Raw genomic sequence first — 22,919 nt, forward strand, 5'->3', positions numbered from 1 at the left:
TTTGCATACCTCTATAACATTTTATGTATTGCTGGTATTCAAATGCAAGTGACATTGCATAATTTCAATAATTATTACAATATTTAATTTTTTATTATACTTTAGATTTTTAACGTATTTTGAAGCATAAAGTGTTGCCATTTTGGTACTTTGCTGGGGGAGTACAGGATCCCGTTCCTGTACTCCCCCACATTTCCAAAAAATTTATAAAATTAGTAGATTCGGAAACATCCATATCTGTTATTTGCCACACGCTCTTGTTTTAGTTGCACCCCTACGCCATATGGTGAAATTAAAAACAATCGCAGTTATCGTTTCCTTGCATCAAATAACAATCAGCTGGATCTGAATTAAATAAAATTGAAATAAACAAACGAACCGAATATACCAATTAGTTTATTGAAGAAAAAATAGAAAAATGTCGAAAATATTTACACCCACTAATCAAATACGCCTTACAAACGTAGCTGTTGTCCGTCTGAAGAAAGGAGGAAAACGTTTCGAGATAGCCTGCTATAAAAATAAAGTTCTAAGTTGGAGAAGTAATGTGTAAGTAATTTCGAGAAAATGCTGAATCTGGCATTCCAAAATAAGCCATCTAAGCACATGTTAAGGAATTTTTGAGATTTTTAGTATTCTCTCAATGTTAAGAAATTAATTTTATAATTAATTATAAGGGAAAATGGTTGGTAAAGTTGTCAATGCAGGGGGAATGTGAGCGACTCAGATAAATTTCCGACCTATAATTACCCCAATAGAATTTTCAAGTAGTCTAGCTAAACAACATTGTCCGATGAGAAAAATCGCTTCTTGCAAACAATAGGCATGTCAGTGTAGTTTGCGAATAGGTATACCTAATATTATAGGAGAGCATTCAGACCTACCAAAATCCTGCCCTGAGAACTTCAGCAGAGCATTACCACAGGGAAAAAACTACAATACCCTTTCCAGGCACGCCAGTAGAGTTATTCATGATCGACAAAGAGAGATACAATGTCACACACCTGAACCAGTTGTTCATCAGGCCTATCAGACCGGTTTAGACAAGAGGAAACAGACAAACGTAAGTTATGTGAACACAACTAAACATTGAAAATTGACGACCTCGGGACCTTATTTATAATTATAACTAACGCTGGCAACGTTCGCAAAAAATCTCAGGTTCATCAAAGGAAAAGAGAAGCCGCTAAAGTATTGCCAAAAATGACACAAAAATTACATATTTTGGAACGTAATATATATTTTGCTGCAAATCCTTGGTTTTGTCTTACCTTGGATATAACGAACTTCGTCTATAACGAACCAATTTGTTCGGTTCCTACTAGTTCGCTATAACCGTACTTTACAACCTAATAGTATAAAAAACAAGAATTTTTATTATAGCGATAACCCCAACTGCTCTAATTTATGTATATTCGAAATTATCCATCCATGACGTTTACGATGAATCACAACGGCATATATGACTCACTTGAGGGAGATAATATATGCCAAATAATCAGAATCTGTAATGATGGTTGATAAGGAAGAGTTTTTTATTCAATTTTTTTTCATTTTTTCAGAGAAAAAGACATTGATGAAGTCTTACAGACACACACAGTCTTCACGAATGTCTCAAAAGGTCAGGCGGCCAAAAAAGATGAACTGCAAAAAGCTTTCGGTAAAACAGATGAAACCGAAATCTGCAAGGAAATTCTGATGAAGGGTGAACTACAAGTATCCGAAAAGGAGCGGCAATCCGTACACGATACCCAGCTAAACGGTATTATAAACAGTGTTGCAGCTTTGTGTGTTAATCCTGAGACTCGAAGACCCTATCCAACAACAATTATTGAGAAATCACTGAAAGAGGCACATTTTTCAATAAAACCAAATCGTAATACAAAACAACAAACACTGGATGCTATAAAACTACTCAAGGATCATATGCCCATTGAAAGATCGCGCATGAAGTTGCGCGTTTCATTCGCAGCTAAAAAAGATAATGGACCGAAATTAAAGGAAGCCATTGTAAAACTGGCTGCCTCAGTAGAACACGAGGAATGGGATGAATCGACCTTGCACATGACACTGCTGATAGATCCTGGAAATTATCGTACAATAGATGAGTTGGTACGCAATGATACCAAAGGCAAAGGTCTGGTGGAATTATTGGAGTTGAAGGAAGTTATAGAAACTGAGGAAATATTTTAAAACATGTAATTTATTGTTTATAGATATTTGTTTATGTGGTTAATTTTTTTATACAATACATAGTCAATAACATAACATACATTTGTTTGGTTTTATTATTGTTTACGGACATACTATATAGCTATATATCTTATAAATAGTTGCTTTCAATCAAATCTCACTTATTAGAAGGAATAAACATCTTAACATTAGACCTCTTAAACTTATCTACGCTTCTTGAGATTTTCAAAACGTTTGGATAAATCATCAAAATCAATATCGTCATCATTGTTATTGGGTTTGATGTCATCGTCCTCGTTAGGTATATCTGGCAAATCCATCGGGACATTTGGTAGCTGTGGCATTTCCATTGATGGTGGTGGTGCACTGGGTTGGACCGAAGGTGGTGGCATTTTGCTACGTGGCTGTGGTTTTGGTTTATTGGAATTCTGTAAAAGAGTGAAGTGAAACGAGTATTTAATTTGAAGGAATAAATTTGGATATTTTAAGCATTGTTAATTATAAAGGTATTGTGCAAAATTAACGAACTACCTGCAAATTCATTGGATTTATTGAAGTATAACGTGGTGGTGGATCATTGTCCATTTTCTGGCGCTATATTTACAAGAAAATTAAAAACAAAAAATAAAGAAAATAGGTAACAAAAAAGGTACAGCAAGGCAAACTAAACATATTTGTTTGATGTATGTGTTTTAGATGATGTATGTAGGCAAAAGCTGTCGAAAACAATTTAACAAAGGGACAATCACAGACACTGACATGATTTTTTATAGTGAATACGTGAAAATAAAACATACCAAAATATTGGGATCAATTGCTTCATCATCACCAAATTGGGATGGCATTTCACTTTTAGTTTCCTCCTGTGTTAGTATTAAAGCAATACATTAGTATTTGCAAACATGCAATGTAAGTTTTATATTAAAGATATAAGAAAAATATTAGAAAAGAGGGAGGGAATTTCCAGTAGTAATATAATACATTATTTAATCATCTTCACCATAAGAAGAGAAAGTATAGAGTTTCTCCATCCATTTGTTACAACTTGAAATATTCACTTCATGGTTCCATCACAACTTTCAATGTTTTCGGAAGCTTATCCCCCTTTAATAATGGCGGGTACATCTGTAAGAATGATTTTAGATTTATAGGCCTGCTGATCTGGAGATTCACGCTCGCTTATATTGATCCTTTTCAAGGTTATGAAAATCTCTGTTGTTATGAAAATAACTGGTAGCAATATCTATATATCCCATCGACATTTTATTGTGTCGATTGACAGGGATTATTTGAATATGCCCGACGGTATTGTGAACACTTCTTTCTTTATATTGTTGTCGAATATAGGAATCATTGTAATTTAAGGCTAAAATTGTTGGGTAGACCTTATGTGTCTTCTCCGATCACATTTGTTTCAGACAATTTCCAGTCGATTTACAATGATATAATACAAATTTTCCCGTTGAACCTAATTTCGACCTAAAGCTAATCATACAGTTAGTCTTCAAAGCAACGTGCAACATCTTGCTTAAAATTATTAATATAGCTTTTTATACCCATTCTACCCTTTCAAGCAATTTCACATAATTTATGTTGCATAGCGATATCTCCTGTACTGTGAATGTTTATGTGTCTTTCTTTTCATGGTAATTCAATCAATAACCGCGCCATAACTTACATTTATAAACTGTGTATTCAAATCTTTAACTTCGTTGTTAGCAGCTCCAGCTGGTACATTTGGTGGTATATTATAAGAAAATGGTGGTGGTTGTGCTCCACCAGCTGCTGCACCACCACCGGTTGCTGCTGGAGGTGCACCATAAGGCAAGGGAGCTGTTGCAGAACCGCCGCCACCACCACCACCATAGGGTGGGGGATAATTAAAGGGTTTGTTATTGGGTACACTTGGCATTGGTGGCAGCGAGGGATAGCCAATGAAACCCATTTGTGGTGGTTCACCACTGCCGCCTAAATTATTGCGATCCGATAAATCTATAAGCGATTGGTCTTTTCCTAAAAAAAATGATTTTAATATTTTTTTTTAATTTTTTAATGTTATTTACTTACCTTGATTATCTTCATTTATAACCTGAGGATCTGGTTCATATTCAATATTATAATTCTTGGCAATTTCTATTAAATATTTCTCCACCAATAACTTGGGTGGTGCCTGTAATTGCAATTTGTGCATTAACTTCTCTGAAACATGATGATCCCCAGTGGCGGTGCGGGTTTTCTCAGCAAATTCTGGACCATATTTTTGTATAAATATATCGGAAATAACTTTCAGTTCGGCAATGTCACTTTGCAGCCTTGGGCAGACCCATACCACACTTGCAACAGCCTCAGCAATACCATCATCCAGTTCCTTCATTTGGGTTACCAAACCAAAACGGGCCAACAATAAGTCGCAATACATTTCCACAACTTCCATGGCCTCAACCAAGTAGTCTTCTCTGCGGAAATTTTGAAAAAAAAAAATAATATAACAATTTAATAATTAACTATTATTTGCAACTTACCTAATTATGTGTTCCACACGAATGCGAGCCCTTTCTGTTTTTCCCGTGGCCAAAAAGTCAGCAATTTCCTTGCGTGACTTTTGGGCAATCTCCGCCTTTTTCTTTTCCAAAAGTTTTAGGCGATTCACGGCTAATTTTAAATTAGTTTTTAATTTTGTGTAATTTGGTTTACTGCTAAACATTTTTAAGAGTGTTTTTGCGTCCGACTTTGTTCTTAGTTTGTTTTGTTCTGAACTATGACTAAAGAAATAAATGACTCATTAATGACGACGAATGGTGCAGAGCAAAACGTCATTTACCAACAGCGTAGATGCCAATTAATTACAATAACATTAAAGAACAACAAACACTAACAACAACACATAACAATGTGATGGAAATGTTACTGGTATTCCTATTGGTAAAGCTCGTCTCTTCTGATTCTATAGGAATTTAATGATAAATGAAAATAAGACCATTTTGACAGCTTTGACATTTTCTTGTAATGTTGTTGAGTGTTTTTCTTTCTTCTAGTCCTTACTTCATCTATTAACTGTTAGTCCTTTATTCTAACGATCTGGTAACATGATAACAATTGAACAATGACAGCGAGAGTTAATGTTAATGGATGAGAAGGAAATATAGAGTGAGAGAGAATTATTAAGAGAATGAGATACAACAATAAAAAACTAACATTTAACCTCATCTATTAAATTATGAACATACATGGCAATAAATGCTACATACAATTTATATAAAATTAACTAACATTAATTAATTATTAAACATAAATAATTAACAAAACACAAATACTTGTTCCCCAAGTGTTATTTTAGAGTTTTACCATAACCAGTACTATGTTATTTGTACTATAACTACTGTTAACATGCATTGCATATCATCATGTATGTAGGCTAGTTGAACGACATACATGATAAAATGGAAGTGCATGAAAAGGGAGAGGCACAAAAACAAAAATAATGCCTACAAGAGTAACAGACAGTAAGGCAAGGCAAATACAAAAAAAGGCCCATTAACAATGATCTAAGAGCGTTGGCATAAGGCGAGAGTCATAGTGTGTGTGAGTGTGATTGTGTTTGTTTGTATCATGTGGGGGGTAGTTTGGGTGTAAAACAGCTGATGTAAATTGGTTGTAATGTGCAATGGTACACAAATTGAAAGGTAATATTAAATTGAATGAAATGAAATTTTAAAATATAAAATTTATACATTCATATATATTTTATATTCAATTTGAAATTAATTAACTTTTCTCTGTGTAGTTAATTAATGCACTAAATTCTACAATAATTATGATAATTTATTATTTTGTTCTACTTGTTGTTTGTATTTTTGGTTTTTGTTTACATTCCTTGTTCGTAATTTTTTATGCACAACACAAAAACAAAGCCGAATAATGCCTCTCTCTGGAAAATTTAAAGGGAGAGAGCATTTTTTATTTACTTACTCTCTCACTCTCTGTTACCCTGTAAACATTAACCTAACTTTTTCAACAGAACATACATGATGAAATATACCAATTTGTAAATACATGATACAATAAATGAATAAAACAGAATTCCCAAAAACAAACAAAGAAACACACAACAAGAAGACTATGATAAATACCTAAACTTGTTTAGGATTCAATATTTCAATAATGAGTTAATTTTGTAACTTTTAAATTCGATTTTTGAACTGGCTCTAACCTCTCATGTATGTTAATGGAATCCGGTTCCTGTTTTTGTTTTTTCTTTGAACATACATGCATGTTAAGAATGGAAATGATAAAGAAAAAAGACAAACAACTACAAAATAAAAATGAAAGAGTATGGTGCAATGTTGCTATACCTTATGAGGAGGAACACATTGATCTGTTATGGGTGAGAGGGGGTTGTTGTGTTTTGTAAATTAGAGGGAAAAAGAAACTGTTGCTGCAGTTGAATGCATGCAATCGCCAGGAAGAAGTGGATGGCGGGCTAATATTCTAATTGGAGGTGGTTATATTATGACATTAATGTTATTACTTATAAATATTAAATTAAAATAAGATAGATTAAAAACAGCTGCCAAAGGACATTCACTTGGAATGAAAAAAAATTACCTCTCAATAATATACAAGAAAAATATACATCAATTGAGCACCAAACTTTGTATATTCCAACTACGAAGAAGGACGGGATTACAGATATTCGGCCTCATCACAAATATCAGAAAGGAATTAGATCCTCAGAACATTATGCTGATAGTCCTTAGATTGATTTAAAAAAATATCCAGGAAAATATTTTTCATCACGACCATTTTTTCAAGAACCATTAAAAGCGAAATTTGTTTAAGAAATATTTCCAATATATTTTATTTTTAAAGAAACCAAAAGTGTGAATTCTTTAATATATTTTTAAGGACTCTTAAGCGAGTAATTTTAAATAATTATTTTCAAGGACCTATTTTTTTAAATACTTTTTCTCACTTTTTCATTCAATGACCCTTAAGCTTTTCCTTTTCAAATATTTTTCAAGGATACTCCCACCACAAGCATATATTTTTTTTATTATAAAAAAGAAAACGACAGCACTTATTTTTTGTAAATTTATTTTTTTTATTTATATTTTTGTTCATATGTATATATAGTTAGATTAAACCACTTGATTTCTTTAAACGCATCCTTAAGTTTTTTTTCTAATTGAATATCATTTTTTGTTCTTTTTTATTTAAAGTGGTTTAAATATATTTTAATCGTATTAAAATTAAGATTCCTTTTTTTAATTTGAATAATTAATGTATGCTGAAGCTATTTACATTGCATGTTGGAAAAATAAAACAAAACGCGCATTATATTTTTTATATAAATCTACTTTTTTAATGTCCGAAAAGTTAATTCTCTTTTCGTCTTCATTCATTGTGTGTGTGTCTGTTTATTTTTATTCCTTGAGAGGACTAGCGCAACTTAACAAGATTGGGAGGATTGAGTGTACTAATTACTAATTTAAAAATAATTATTATTTTATAAAAACAATTATAGCATAAAGAAACAAAATCTTTAGAGTATTAAGAACATTAAACGATAAAATGTATGGGCAGAAAATTAAATGAAAATGGGGGGTTATTTGTATGGGTGTGTGTGTGTTGAAATTTATACAACTAAAAAACGTATTCATAATAACGGATGTATGTATAATTATTGGCCGGAGTTATGTTTGAATTATGGCTCCAGTTTACGTATTTTTGTCATATTCGGCGGACGTTGCTGTGGACCCGTGGTCATCGCTTGGCCAGGTGGTGTTTGACAAGATGACGTATTATGACTGCCCGCCGCCATTGATGGCGAGGATGAACTGGATTCATTCGGACCACCTGTTACTTGCATTCTACGTTTTAATACAATTTTACGGCCCTGGGTTGGTACAAGTGTTGGCATACTGCTGGTGGGGGCGGCGGTAGTTGTAGCTGTTGCTATTGTTGCTGGCGTGGTAGCAACTTTCATTGGGGCTTTAGCTTTGTTAATTTCATCATTTGAAATATCATCCATGTCACCAGTTTGATTGTCATCCTAAATGTAGGACAAAAATATATATCAGAATTAGATTCATTTATATGTTATATCGAGTTTGTTGAGCAAGCGATTTCAAAGAGAATACTTTAAATTCGCAATTGTATTTATTACTTACATCATCGTCATCATCCATTTCCTCTTCTTCAAATTCAATATTATAACCATCTGGTTCAACCAGTTGACCATTAAGTGTGGGAAACGGAATTTCCGGTAGTATAATTTTATTATTGGGACCATTACGTTCATCCATAAGCGATTGTATTAGATTGGATATATCTTCACGTTTCTTTGTCACCGTGAGTGTGTCAAACCAATTGGCCAACTGTTTAATGGGCACACGATAATCACGTATGGGATCTTTGAAAAATTGTTCCACATATTGCAGCAGATACAGGCCACAATCCGTGAAGTTATTTTGTTGAGGAACTTTAACACAATGTCCGGGCATATTGTCCTTATTAAAGGTATGTAAGGAAGCGTCGGCCATTTTAATTTTATATTCACATGTCAGATAGTCTCGCAATGTGGCCACAACCCGACTTCTAGAGGCACCAGCCAATGAATCAAATATAAGGATCAATGGTTGTTTTATTGGCTGATGTGTCGAGGCATTGGTTGTGGCACCGGGTACAACTGGCACAGCTGGTTGAGAATTGCTGGGTGTAGTTGAATTTGAATTATCAAAATCACTATCTTCGGAAGCCAAATCACTATCGTCTCCCTCGGCTTCATCACGTTCGCTGTCGTCATCACCCACACCGCATATTTCACTTAAAACATTAGAACTATCACGTTTCGAGAGAGGTGTAATTGTGGTATTACCAATTTGTAATGATACCTTTTTGCCTTCTACAAAGAGATAGAAAATAACGTCAATTAGCAAAGGTAACCTAAGGATGACTGACTGGTTTAAAATTAAAACTTACTTGTCTTTTTAATGGGTTGCAATTCCACCGGTACATTTGTATCAAAGGTAACCGGACCTTTGAGCTTGGGGAAACATATAATGGCCAGGAACCAATGCGACTGTTCATTTATGGGTATTATAATGAAATCTTTTTCGAAAATATTTACATTTTTCGTCCAATTCTGTACACGGGCGTGACGCTTTTGAGCGGCTGATTGTTTGACATCCTTGTCGTGATTTATGTGACGCGTTAGCGTGGTCAAACGTTTATAAAAGAATGTGCTAAATATATGCGTGCGGTCTTTTTGTGCATCTGGAATGATGTTTTCGTGTACCCATTTCAAATAGAAATCAATAATAATATCATTTAAATATTGATCAGTGGCCAGGCACATATAATCTTCAGTGTTGATTGAAATACCACCCTTTCCTTGAGGATATATGAGAAGTTGACGTATTTCGTTGGGTTGTAATTGTGTTGTTGTGGGGGTGTTTTCACTGTAATTAAAGAGAAGAGGATATACGAATTAACACTTAATTAAAAAACTAGTTAAATCATATCAATTAGAAACTATCAATATATATAGTACATTCGATGTAGTTGTGCCATTAAACATTTTGTAAACTAACATTTTGGAGACTAATGGAGAATATGACTTTAAGGATTTTGTAGATACCGATTTGTTTATAAAAACGTATAAGAATTTACTTCTACATTTCAATACAATGTAAAATCGAATGAAATTAATAAAAACATATCATCATCTACTTACCTATTATTTTTATTTGTGGCCACTTTGCGATCAGATTCCGCTGCCCTCTGCAACAAATCCTGGGCATCTGTATCGGAAATTTCATCAAGAAAATCCCATATTGAGCGTATAACACTTTTGGCCTGATCGGATATTGTTTGAAATTGTAGAATAATTTTACGCATTTGATAGGGTCCATTGGGGGAAAAATAAGTAACTGAAATAAAAAACAAACACGTATGTAATTACAAAATGTATACTTCACAATAATTAAAATCACAACTCTTACCTCCATCTATGGGCTGTGTTATATCGGGCATTTTCAATGATGTGCGTATATACTGAGCACAAGTACGTAATGTATAAAAACACAACATTGAGTCGGTGGTCTTTGAAAAGTGGGCAATTACTTTTACCACCTCCTGTTTGTGTATGTGCAAGGGGAACGTTTCCGATGGATTACTTTCCAAGGGGGCCACAAGGCGTACACCTTTAGAGGTTATAACAACCTGTAATTGTCGAATGAAACATTATTTTGTGAATCAAAATACCAACAACATTGTTGAATGATGTCTACTTACCTCTTCGGGTGGTTCAAAACAGTATGTTCCCAAACGTATGTATTTGCAAGGCAAGGAGCAGGTTAGTTTATCGCTACAATTGGAGAGATCAGTTACATCTCCACGTTTGAAATCTAAAATAAAACAAGTAATTCTTTATTAATATGTATGCATATTTAAAGGGGATTGATCAAAATTAAACAAGAGAAAACGTGTTGGTAGTATCTCCTCTTCTTCTTCTTCATTGGCCCCGGAGAGTACACACAACAAGCAGCAGCAGGCACACAATTTCTATGCAGGCCAAATAACTGCTTCAACAATCAAAAATTAATGATCTCATTTACCATTCCACTCCATTTTAATGAAATTTAACTTTAATGTCCCTTATCAACGAAATACAGTAATTTTTTTGAAGAAAATGAAATTTTCTACGAAAATATACAGTTTTCAATTCCTTTCGTTCTTTTACCACCTTTGCTTCGTACTCTATTTTATTACACATTTCTTTTATGGAGCAACGAAAACAATGGCGTCAACTGTCAATGTCATGAATGTTCTAAATGAGAAATGACCCCTAGCGGCAAATAGCCTTATTATAGCAGTCAAGTACATGAAATACGGTACCACTGAGAGCAAATGTGGTATTGCCAGATTGTACAAAATAAACAAATACTAACAAATGCCGGGAAATAACAACAATAACTACACTACTTTATCTTTCAATGGGATGGAGATATCAGATTCGTTTAATTAAGAAAAATATTATTAAAAAAATTCCACAGATTATCAAAATTTAAAGAAAAGCAATTAGTTCTTGTAGAACTAAAATAATTTGTTGTATTTTTATAACCTAGTTTATCAATTCAATGTGGCTACCTTCTGAAATGGAACTTTTGACCTTGACCGTCATTTTCATTATTTTGCATGGCTACCCATATACTTTTTGTAGGACTGAAGACGTAGCATTAATACAAAATATTTATATTTCTCAAAAATGATAATTAATAATTAATTGAAAATAATTGATTTTTAACTTACCACTGTAAATGATGGTTTCATCATTTTCCGGAATATTTGGTTCAAACGAAAGAGGTTTATATGAAGACATTAACGATGCAGGTGAAGAATTGATTGAAGATTTAGAAAAGTGGCCCATCTGGAAAATAAATCATAAAATACAAATTATAACACTACATTTATACATATTTAAATAATTTATGATGGAAATAAAATACTTATATAAATCATGATAGGCCAGACCATTTGACCAACATGACAGTGCAAAGTTTAAGTGAATTACAAAAATAATCAAATTGTTGTTATTAATCCAACTAGTATTGAACATTTGAATGAATTCTCTTGGAGATACGTTTATTAACTATCATTCAAGTTGACCAGTGGTCCATCCGGCTAAAGATTTAAAACCAAAAATATAACAATTACATTAATTAACTTACATGTGCCGTTCCTTTATTGGAAGACTCATCATCTTCCTCATCACTGCTAAGGGTAAGAATAACAGGTTCCACCTCAGCAGCTCTGCGACCGGATCGTGTACCACGTCCTCTACCACCTTGAGAACCACCCCGTCCCCTTGGCGCTGATCCATTGGGATTATAGGGACCCGCCACCGATTTACCCCTTTGACCTGCATCGCTATGATGCCGTTGTTTTTTATCACCAGGCATTGAAGAAAACGAAGAATCCGATCCCGATGCATTGAGATTACCAAAATTACCAGCAGCAGTTGCCTGTTTAATGGGTATCTTTTTGGGTGGTTCCAAAAATACTCGCTTACAACGCTCACATTTCGAATGATCATAACCGCTGAAACCACAACTCTGACAAATGGCATAGAAACCTTGAATAAGTTTCCGTTGACTGTTGCCTTCTTCTTGTGGTGCTTTACTACCACTTGTTGCGGCTAATTTCGATGCAGGCGTTGTCTGTTCCTTATTTGAGGAAGAACTTTCTGAGGGTGCCGGACTTGATGATGCTGACGCGCTAGCAGACAAAGCATTTGCAGCAGCTGCTGCTGCAGCACCACCAGCAGCATTACCTGCCGTAGCTTGTCCACTAATTCCCGGGCCCTGCTGCTCTTGGCCCTGAGTAGTGTTGCTGCCAGCATGACCCGCAGCACTTTGTAAACTTTCTTGTTGTCTACTTATTTGAAGACTTTGTTCCGCTCGTGATATCAATTCGCTGGCCGATTCTTGTACCGAAAATCCAACAGTGACAACAAAATCTATGTTTGCTCCAGGATTTTCAACACATTGTATTGTGGTGTTATCATCGAATGGCACACCCACCTGTTCGAGCAGATCTTGAACGGTACAGGATTCTCGCGGCAGGGTAAAGGTTATCAAACGTTGTTCTCCCGATACCAAAATCACCAACATTTTTGCGCTGTTACGATCCTTTTCAGCCATTTGTTGGCCCGCACGATTCTGCAGAACATGCTGTGTTTGTATTTCGTAATTATTGTGTGATGTTTGATAAACTGACGAGCCAGCTGGTGGTCGATTTTGTATGGGACTTGGGGTAGTGTTATTGGACGTCGCGCTACTCAATTGTTCCTTGGGGACAATGTGCTTTTGGGGAGCCACCCGAGCAACAGGAACCGTATGCAAAGACTGACCTCCTGCGGCTGGAAGGGATATTTTTGCACCTGAGGGTGTTTGTTGTAGTGGCTTAATACAGGACGCATTATTCGCACCCTGAACAGCAGCTTGGGCCGAAGCAGTGGAATTGCGTTTCTTGTACTCAGCTAATGTCATACACGTGCCATTTTGTGTTCTGATCAGACGTGTGTCATCATCGTCGTTATTGGGATTTTTGGCGTAGTAAGATGTTAGAGTAGTTCCAGCCGCAGCCACATTGGTGGTTGTATTTTGCGTTGGTGCAGCTATCCCGGAGACGGCGGGAGCAACAGTGTTGGCTCCGACCGCTGCCACATTTTGCTTTTGTCCATCCTTTTTAACGAATACTGCCTGTATACTATCTTCCAAGTCTAAATCAAAATTACCAGTGGCTTGTGACGAAGATGTTGATGCTCCAGAGTTGGATGAGGGATTTGTTGAAGAGGGTGGAGATGATTGTGGTGTTGTGTGCTGTTGTTGTGGTTGCTGCTGATGCTGAACTTGCCCCACTACAGGTGATCTAAAGCGGGCAACTGCCCCAGGCGCTCGTGGTTGTGCTTGCACCAAATGAAGTTGTTGTTGGACACTACCATCGCTGAGTTGATGTTGAGTACGGAACACTTGACGAACTCCAGGCGCCACAAGTTTGCCTTGCAATTGGGCATTTGTATTCATTCCTGCTGCTGCTGTTGCCAACTGAACTCCACGACCAGCAGCTAAGGCGGCCGCTGCTGCACCGCGAGCACCTCTGCCACCACGGCCTCTGGTTGTGGTACCCGCCGTGGTACTACAACGTGGGCGGGGAGTTCGCAAAATTTGACCTCCACCTCCACCCATTGTACCGGCTGCATTGAAAACAGAACGAGCCACTCCAGTTCCCATACCCTGCATGCGGGCTATAAGAGTGCCACTGACTCCACCACGTGCTATTTTCCCACCTCGCACACCAGCAGTACGTATAATGGTGGCGCCATTGGGGTTGTTTATTTGACCCACCATTTGAACCTGCTGCTGTTGGGGATGTTGTTGCTGTTGCAATTGTTGCATGTGCTGCTGCTGTTGTTGTTGATGGACCACAGCGTTCGGCTGCATTGTCTGCTTGGGCATTTGATTGTTTTGCACCTGTATTTGATGGTAGACAACATTTTGTTGCATTTGTTGTTGTGGTGGTGGGGTATGTTGTTGCTGAACCTGTTGCTGATGTTGTTGTGGCACAACTCGGGCCTGCTGCACCATGTGCCCCGTGGGATTATGGTGCATGGCATTGGTTTGTATTTGAATGTGTTGTTGTTGCTGATGCGGCTGAGATTGTTGCATTATGACTTGTTGTTGTTGCTGCTGTGGTGGTTGTTGGGGGGTGAAGTTGATGCGATTGCCATAGACAACACGTGGCTGTTGACGCATAATAAGTTCTTGTTGTTGAGATTGTTGTATGAGAACTTGCTGACCCGAAGGTTGGACAATCAATTGGGCATTGCCCAGTAGTTGAGTTTGTTGCTGCAGTTGTTGTTGTGTTTGTAGTGTCTGCGGTTGCATTCTATAGATGATTTGCGGTTGCTGCTGGGCCTGTTGGTTACCCGGAGATACTTGGTGTTGTACTTGCACCTGTTGATGTTGAGGACTTTGCAAAATATGTTGTTGTTGCTGTGCTTGCTGTTGGGGAGGCGGTGGTTGCTGATGCGTAAATTGCTGATGGGTTTGCTGTTGGGGATGTGGTTGATATTGTTGTTGCATTGTTTGGGGTGGAGGTGGCGGCGGCTGTTGTTGAATGTACACTTTCTTTTGCTGCTGCTGTTGTTGTTGCTGCTGGTGTACCAGCTGATCGGTTGTGTAGTAAATTTGTGGTGGGGGCTGTTGTTGTTGTGCCGCCGCCTGTACATGCTGTTGCATCTGGTGTTCTTGAGCCTGCATATGTTGCTGCTGTTGTTGTGGATCCGGTTGCAATTGATAGGTAGTTTGCATTTGATGCTGTTGATGATCCATAACTTGGTGCTGTTGCTGCGGCTGCTGTTGTTGATGCATTAGAATTTGTTGTTGCTGTTGATGCTGGGGTGGTGGTGGTGCTTGTTGTTGCTGCTGCTGTTGTGTCTGTTGTTGTTGTTGGGTTTGCTGTTGGTGAACTTGCTGTGTTTGTGTTTGATTGATATCATCACCCAGGATGGTATATGTCTGGCCTGGCTGTGGTGGCTGATATTGTGTGGGAGTAGCTTGTGTCTGATAGACCACTTGCTGTGGTCCACCGTCATTTTGCAATAATATTTGGGAGCTATCATCCATAACAATTTGCTGTAATTAAAAATTAGACAAATTAGACCTACTAACAACATTCGGGGATAAAAGTGAAAACAAAAATTCAACCAAATTAAATATTTAAATTTATTTTTGTACAAACATACATGTTTTCATTTATTTATTGAATTTCGGTACGATATGGAGATTTTTTTCACTAGCCAGGACTAGTTTGATATCAAACTGAAGGAAACAATTTATGCTAAAATGATTATTCCAACGAATTCCTCTTCCTTTGAATGAAGATATAAATATAAACTGGCTACATCAATTGAATGTATATTCATGTTTGATTTACATGTGCTGCTTTCTTCAGGAAGAGATACAAAATTTAGATGTAAGGTAAATTCTTTTCAATTTTCATATGATTAATGGAATTTGGAATTAATACATTAAATTTTTTAAAGAAATTTAAAATGGTTTTTGACAAATTTCTTATCTAAACGTTTTCCATTATGTACAAATATATTTATACGTACAAATGTATTATCTGCCAAATAAATGAAAAATGCATTCCTTTGTAAACAACACTCACATACACACAATGACCATCACCAAAATAAAAAAATCAATACTAGTACCATCCAAAAGCAAAAGAAATGTTAAATGGCAAGTAATGGAAAAGGAAAAATCAATAACGAATAAAATTATACTAGGAGTGTTAGTATTATTTAGAACTATGAACCTGTGCTCTATTTGGATTACTGACACCAACATCGTCGCCGGCCACATGAACCACTTGGACATCCGTCGTATATAGTTTTATGTTGTTGTCATCAAGGCTTTGTATGTAATAATGGGCCATTCTGGCAACACTGCAAATGTAAATAGGGAAACATTATGAGAAACAACACACAACACACGAACAAAAAGAAGAAATCAAATAATATGAAAATCGAATCCAATGAAAAATTCCATCATCATGCATGAAAAAATGAAAATCAAATATTCACAATTAATTAATATTCCTCCTCTCCACATTAGATAACACTATGCCACTGGTGTAAAATATCACATCAAACAAAATTCATTGTCGTCTGTCCCCATCATCCATCTTTGTAGCCAGCCATTAAAATGTGTGATGGCATAGCAGAGGAGGAGGAGTATGGACAAGAAAAAATGAAAATCATTTTGTTGCGCATCGACCAGGAAAATTCTTTATCACTCACCTTTTTCAATTCGAAAACACTTGGCAATTTATTAAAATATTTATTGATTTCAATTATCAACACACACACTTTAAGGAACTGTTGACATTTTTAATAATTTCACAGAGAAAAATTGCATTGATTTAAACGAAAAATGGCTTTTTTTGCTGTTAGAAATTAAATATGGCGTGTGTGGACCTATTACCAATATTTTTTAGTTTTGCACACATACACTCACGTAAACACTCCACCACCACCGTACGAGTGGCCACTCGAGCAGGGTTGCATTTGCACGACGACGAACACCGAGCGCCGCCTATCGTCGTCTAGTTGCAACAACTTTGGCATTTGCTTTTAATCTTTGCATTATCATAACATTTGCTTTACGGTATTCGTGCAATTAGTGGTACCACTAATTTCTTTACTTTTTTCAGCCATATTCCGTGGTCCCACTAAAATGTTTATTCACTTCACCGGCCAACTTCAATCTGTACATTTTTCCAAATAATTTATAACACTTTAAGTAATTCATTTTCCAAAATATCCACTTCACTTATTACGTGTTAAATAAGCGTTCACGACCGTATTTGGAGTTGTTTTTGAATATTTGACGTTATTTTTTTGTGATTTTTATACGAGACCGTTTGCAGTTTGCTCTGCTTTTGACAAACTCTGATTATTTTCGTTTGTTTCTATTATAATATTCTATGGTTTGCAATGCAATGTTGCCATATCGTCTAAAAATGTTTTATGTCTTGTTGCCACACGCAGAGTTGCATGTCAAAAATCGTCAATGCGGTGTGTGGTTTTTTTTTGGGATTGAATTGAGAAAATAAAGAGGGTGAGAAATTGCCAATAAATCTTTGACATTTAGTATGGCAACACAGAATAGACATAACGACCAGATTGTTAATTTTGTGACAAAAGTATTATTAAAGCCCATTTAAATAAGTACTACCGATCGATTAGTTTTTAATTTTTCTTACTTGTATTAAATAGGGAAATGATTGCGAAAAGTGAAAGAAATGCAGATATATATGCCGAATTGGTATATACAAAGAACTTTTTGGTGTAGACAGATACAATTTCTGTGAATTGTCTAAAGACAAACAAAACATAAAAATTTGTCAAATAATAATTTCATTGGATTTCTAAAAAAATGAATTAATTAACCATTCGTTATATCCAGTATATAAATCTAAAAAACTTTCGTTATATGCGATAGTCAGTGTAAAAAGTCGATTATTTTGCTCATTCGTTATATCCGGAATTCGTTAAATTGAGTATTCGTTATACCGGGCGTCGACTGTATGTTGATTGGCAAATTATTAAAAAATAAATAAATAACAATGTATATTTTTTAAGATGCATATTGTTCTCAAAATTGGAAACATTTGATTTCATGAGACACAAGGTAGTCCCATTTTCCACAGGCAAATTTTTATTTGGCAAATTATGAGTTTGTAGGCGAGAGGGGTGCGAGGAAGAGAAACAAAACTTTGCCGGTTCAGAATTTGCGGTATACGCAAGTATTAAAAAATTTTTTCAACACTTTTGACGTTTTTTTCTTTCTTTTGTATTTTGATTCGCAAATTTGGCAAAGAAAAATTTAATTTATAATTCATTTTCCCTTTTTAAAGCTACATATACTATAACGAGATGCATTTTCATCGAAATTCTGTGCGAAATTGAGATAATTTCTAAAACAAAGCTGTTTTTAAACAAAAATAAAATAAAATTCACTTAAATAAATGTATAAACAATACAATGACTTTCATTTATTTCAAATTATTTCAACTGATGGAGAGCAATTTCTACCCGAATTATAAATATATTGACCAGTTGCGTGGATTCTGTGTAAAAAATACCAACTGACCGACAAAAATATAATTTTAATACTTGACAAAATATATAGAATTTATTTCCTCGATATAAACAGTCCTATATCCTACATTACTATGTAGGATTGTATAAAACCTTTCACCTTTTATTTATTATTAAAAAACTAGTACTCTGTAAAACGGCAATGCTTTTATAATGACATTCACATACGATACCCAGAAATGCATTACGATACGCGTCTCACTAATTCTCTGCGATGAATATGTCAGCTGATTGTTAACTCACAATACTACATGCACTAACTAGACAAACATCAAAGATGAGACGTGTCAAATGAAGAGAACATTATTTGTCGTGGCTGGATGGAGAAAAGAAAAGTTTATTTTTTTAGTGAAGTATAGCTTAAAATTTTAATATTTCTGTCATTACCAGCACCGTTTACAGTATTTACGGCGTTTCATACGCAAATAGCTGCGACTCGAAATTATTTTGGAATTGAAATACGTGTTCAACAAGTTGTGTTTGGGAGACAGACAGAAATCGTTGTGTAGCAGTCAGTGTACAGGGTAGCGGTCGGCCTTAAAGGAGTAGCCAATAGCGATGGCTGGTCAAAAATTTCAATATGATGAGAGTGGCGGAACATTCTATTATTTCCTATTATCATTTCTGGCACTCGTTCTGATACCTACAACCATATATTACTGGCCCCGGAAAAAGAAAGAAGGTGAGTAGTGATTGTGCAAAAAAGCCAAGCAACACATAATAAAATTGCGATAGGCTTATCTTCTAATAAAGAAAGTCTTGTTGTAGATGATTATTGTTAAAGCGCATATAGGTTAATGTGACGTACTCCGATATAAGTGAAATGTAAATGCATTGGCACTTAGACAGGCATGTTTCAGATCTAACTTTGGCTTATGACGAAAACACTTTGTGTATTTGTATGCACAACTGGTGGTTACGTTCCAATTATTTATTCTATCTGTGTTCAATTTATTCTTGACGGTGAAAGCGCTCGCTCTACGAACGACAAACTAAGAAACGATGAGAGCGCATTTTCCTAGCCGCCTTTACATGTGTTTGTGTTCTGTGTGTGGCGAGTAATTTTTTTGTAGAGATCACTCACTGAATTGTTTTAATGTGAGAGGTGTTGTCTGCCACCTGCTATTGAAAAAGTTTTACTGCTTCATGGTAACAATTAAGTACCTATATGTAATTAAAACGTGTCTTAATCTTTTGTAGCCATTTCTCTCCACTATTCTGAATATATTTTAACAACTGTTTTTTGGATTACAAAAAGCAGAAAAGTGAAGTATTATTGATGGTCTACTTTCTTTTTTTCAGATCCCGAGAAGATAAAGGAGGAATGTCAATGTCCCGATTGTATGAAGAAAAAAGCCATTTTGGCCACAGCCGAACCATACCGGGCGCTAAAAAATCTGGCCATACGTTTGTCGCTTGTTTTGGGATGGGCTCTTCTAATTTTCCTCGCATATCGTGTTTCCCAATTTGACTATGAAATGGCAAGCTTTGATCCATTTGAAATTTTGAAGGTAGAACCAACTGCCTCAAAGGCTGAAATAAAGAAAGCATACCACAAATTATCCTTGGTTCTGCATCCGGATAAGGAGACTGGTGATGAAAAGGCTTTCATGATGCTGTCTAAAGCCTATCAGGCATTAACAGATGAAGTTGCCAAAGTCAATTATGAAAAATATGGCAATCCCGATGGCCCTGGTGCTATGTCATTTGGTATTGCTCTGCCCTCGTGGATCGTTGAGAAGGAAAACTCAGTATGGGTTTTAGGTCTATACGGTTTGATATTTATGGTAGCATTACCCTCGGTTGTGGGTATGTGGTGGTACCGTTCAATTCGTTACTCGGGTGATAAAGTTCTGTTGGATACAACGCAGATGTATTTCTACTTTATACACAAAACTCCACATATGTTGCTGAAGCGCGCCCTTATGGTGTTGGCAGCCAGTTTGGAATTTGACAAACGCCACAATTCACAAGTTGTTGAACGTCAATCGGATAATGAAGAAGTTCCGGCAGTAAGTATATTTTGATGTATTTATACCATTAATTAAGTAGCGTAAACCATGAAGGACATTAGGAAATTAAAAAAAGTAGGACTATTAATGCCTTACCTTTTTATCCGACAAGAATTATGAGAGGCGTACGTCTTTAATTTTATTTTTAAAAACATTTTTCACGCATTATCCAGTTTAGTGGACATAGAGATAGAATCATGAATAATAAATTGATTAAAGTGGATTTTCCACTATTATTATTTTTTGAGTGGTTGGTTTTTGATATTACTCAACATTATAACTATCACAAAATGGTGCGATTAAAACCGCATAATTTTTTAAATTTTAAATTTTTTAAATTTCAATGCAGCAAACTAACATTTTATTTTTATTTTCTTTTTTCTCCCAGCTTATCAGACAATTACCCAATTTAAATGAAAAATGCAAGGAACATCCATTGTGTCGTATGTATTCCATTAAAACACGCGCCATTCTACACGCCCATCTATCCCGTTTGCCGTTGAATCCTGAAACGTTGGAAAAAGATCGCCAATTTATTGTTAAGAAATGCCCATATTTGGTACAAGAAATGGTATCCTGTGTCCATCAATTGGTAATGTTGGCATACGCTAGACGCGTACCACGTTTACCCAGTATTGAAACGATTGAAAACTGCATGAAGATGTCACCAATGATTATACAAGCATTATGGGAATTTAAATCTCCCCTGCTGCAATTGCCCCACATCACCGATGATCATTTGTATTTTATGAACAAGAAGAAGCATATTAAAAATCTTCAACAATTCGCACAATTGGCCCCGGAGGAAAGTCGCCAACTATTGAAGAGTTTAAGTGATTTTGAATACGAAAACGTTATGAAAGTGTTGGGCAAGATGCCTCTAATTGATTTTTCAATACGCTGTGAAGTCATTGACGACGAGAATACCAATGTGGTGACAGCTGGTGCTATTGTAACCGTTACCGTCACACTGGTACGCAAAGATATGAAGACATTATTTGGTGATTCCAAGGTTCCACAAAAGCAGGGCATTAAGTAAGCGACAATTCTCAAATTTGAGTGAGTGATGATCATTTTTTAATTTATTTTTGCATTTGATTTCTTTAGGGATGATGAACAAGAACAGGCTGCTGGCGGTGATGAAGATGGTGAAGCTGTCAATGCAGCACCTGTTAAAAAGGCCTCAGCATGGGCTAAACCACGCAAGGGTAAAGGTGGCAAGGGAGGCAAAAAATCCGCTGCCAATCAGAAAAAGAAACAACCACCTCCAACTAAAGCTGCTGCTGCCGCCGCTGCTGAAACGCAACAACAAAATGATTCAGAGGCTGATTCTGATGCCGATGCTAGCGATGTCGAAGAGAAGGAATCAATTTCAGACAGCGAGGAAGAGAATGAGAAACAAACTAAGAACAATTCTTCCCTGGACGATGACGACGACGAAGAGTGGGAAAGGTTACAGGCCAAATTAAATAAACGTGAAAAACTTGAAGGCAAATCACGCATATCGCACACTGTTCACTGTCCCTACTTCCCCGAAGAGAAACAAGAATATTGGTGGACATATATCTGTGATCGTAAATCACGTACACTTTTGACAGCACCCTATCATGTCACAAATCTGGTTGAACGTGAGGAAATTCAATTGAAGTTCACAGCTCCACGTTGGCCAGGTGTCTATACATTTACAGTGTGTCTGCGTTCAGGTATGTAAAGAAAGAGATAATATATATGATTTGAATATTAGGAAAATATTTTCTTTTTCAAAAACTTTACAAAGGAAATATATTTTGTTTAAATGCAAATTACAAAACGTGGAGCATTTTTTAAAGACGTTTCTTAACATATTATGTCAGAGCTTTTAAATATAATGTTGATGTATATTTTTCAAAGACATAACACAGTGTGGATTAAAAAAAATTACTTGGACTAGGAATTTATAAAGCATTAGTTTTTGAATATATTTTGTTTTGTAAATTATTTAATCCAAAGGTTTAAATTTTTAAATTGCATTTTTCCGGGCCTTTACAAGACGTAATTAAAAAAAAAAATCTGATAATTCACATTTGTGATTTAGACCCTTAAACAAATTGGGCCGCCTTTTTTAAACTTGCACTGTAATCATAGGGTATAGCCTGTCGATTGTCAATTTCCTAAATCTGGTCTTCGGACTTGGGAATTGTAAAATAAATAAACAAATAATAATGTTAATTTATTGCGAACATAAAATAACTATTTTATTTATGTGTTTTTTTTATTTCAGATTCATATCTTGGCATGGATCAACAACAAGAGCTTAAATTGGATGTTAAAAAGGCACCAGCACCACCAACAGATCATCCACAATGGGATCTAAGTGAATCGGAACATGAAAACAATGATCAACCAGAAAATTATGACGACTATACGACTGATACTTCTGATGAAGAAGATTCCGAGTAAACTAGAATTGTTTTGGACAAAGAACCCACCACCACCACCAC

The 22,919-nt window shown here is 35.8% G+C and overlaps 4 protein-coding genes across 4 annotated transcripts; 2 read left to right on the forward strand and 2 right to left on the reverse strand.

Annotated features, from left to right (window-relative positions):
• Window positions 1-408: 408 nt before the first annotated feature.
• On the forward strand, window positions 409-2,193 carry LOC133334635 (ribosome maturation protein SBDS). The gene is made up of 2 exons (XM_061542949.1): window positions 409-549; window positions 1,563-2,193. Exons 1-2 carry the CDS (start codon window positions 419-421, stop codon window positions 2,191-2,193), a joined length of 762 nt encoding a protein of 253 aa, XP_061398933.1. The 5' UTR covers window positions 409-418.
• A 203-nt stretch (window positions 2,194-2,396) lies between these two features.
• On the reverse strand, window positions 2,397-4,901 carry LOC133334607 (IST1 homolog). Its single transcript, XM_061542921.1, has 6 exons — window positions 4,716-4,901; window positions 4,261-4,649; window positions 3,872-4,206; window positions 2,991-3,056; window positions 2,725-2,787; window positions 2,397-2,621 (listed from the first exon to the last, which is right to left on the reverse strand). The coding sequence occupies exons 1-6, from the start codon at window positions 4,895-4,897 to the stop codon at window positions 2,397-2,399; spliced, it is 1,260 nt and encodes a 419-aa protein (XP_061398905.1). The 5' UTR covers window positions 4,898-4,901.
• A 2,996-nt stretch (window positions 4,902-7,897) lies between these two features.
• LOC133334608 (uncharacterized) lies at window positions 7,898-16,229 on the reverse strand. Its single transcript, XM_061542923.1, has 10 exons — window positions 16,081-16,229; window positions 15,228-15,392; window positions 11,925-15,110; window positions 11,506-11,623; window positions 10,489-10,601; window positions 10,197-10,416; window positions 9,929-10,124; window positions 9,175-9,653; window positions 8,334-9,097; window positions 7,898-8,245 (listed from the first exon to the last, which is right to left on the reverse strand). Exons 1-10 carry the CDS (start codon window positions 16,198-16,200, stop codon window positions 7,898-7,900), a joined length of 5,709 nt encoding a protein of 1,902 aa, XP_061398907.1. The 5' UTR covers window positions 16,201-16,229.
• A 2,735-nt stretch (window positions 16,230-18,964) lies between these two features.
• LOC133334655 (translocation protein SEC63 homolog) lies at window positions 18,965-22,919 on the forward strand. Its single transcript, XM_061542987.1, has 5 exons — window positions 18,965-19,109; window positions 19,730-20,439; window positions 20,828-21,474; window positions 21,547-22,142; window positions 22,700-22,919. The coding sequence occupies exons 1-5, from the start codon at window positions 18,986-18,988 to the stop codon at window positions 22,876-22,878; spliced, it is 2,256 nt and encodes a 751-aa protein (XP_061398971.1). The 5' UTR covers window positions 18,965-18,985; the 3' UTR covers window positions 22,879-22,919.

Source organism: Musca vetustissima, unplaced genomic scaffold (genome assembly GCF_032173495.1).
Source record: "Musca vetustissima isolate MV318-11 ecotype Yass unplaced genomic scaffold, APGP_CSIRO_Mvet_v1 utg2180, whole genome shotgun sequence".
Lineage (NCBI taxonomy): Eukaryota > Metazoa > Arthropoda > Insecta > Diptera > Muscidae > Musca > Musca vetustissima.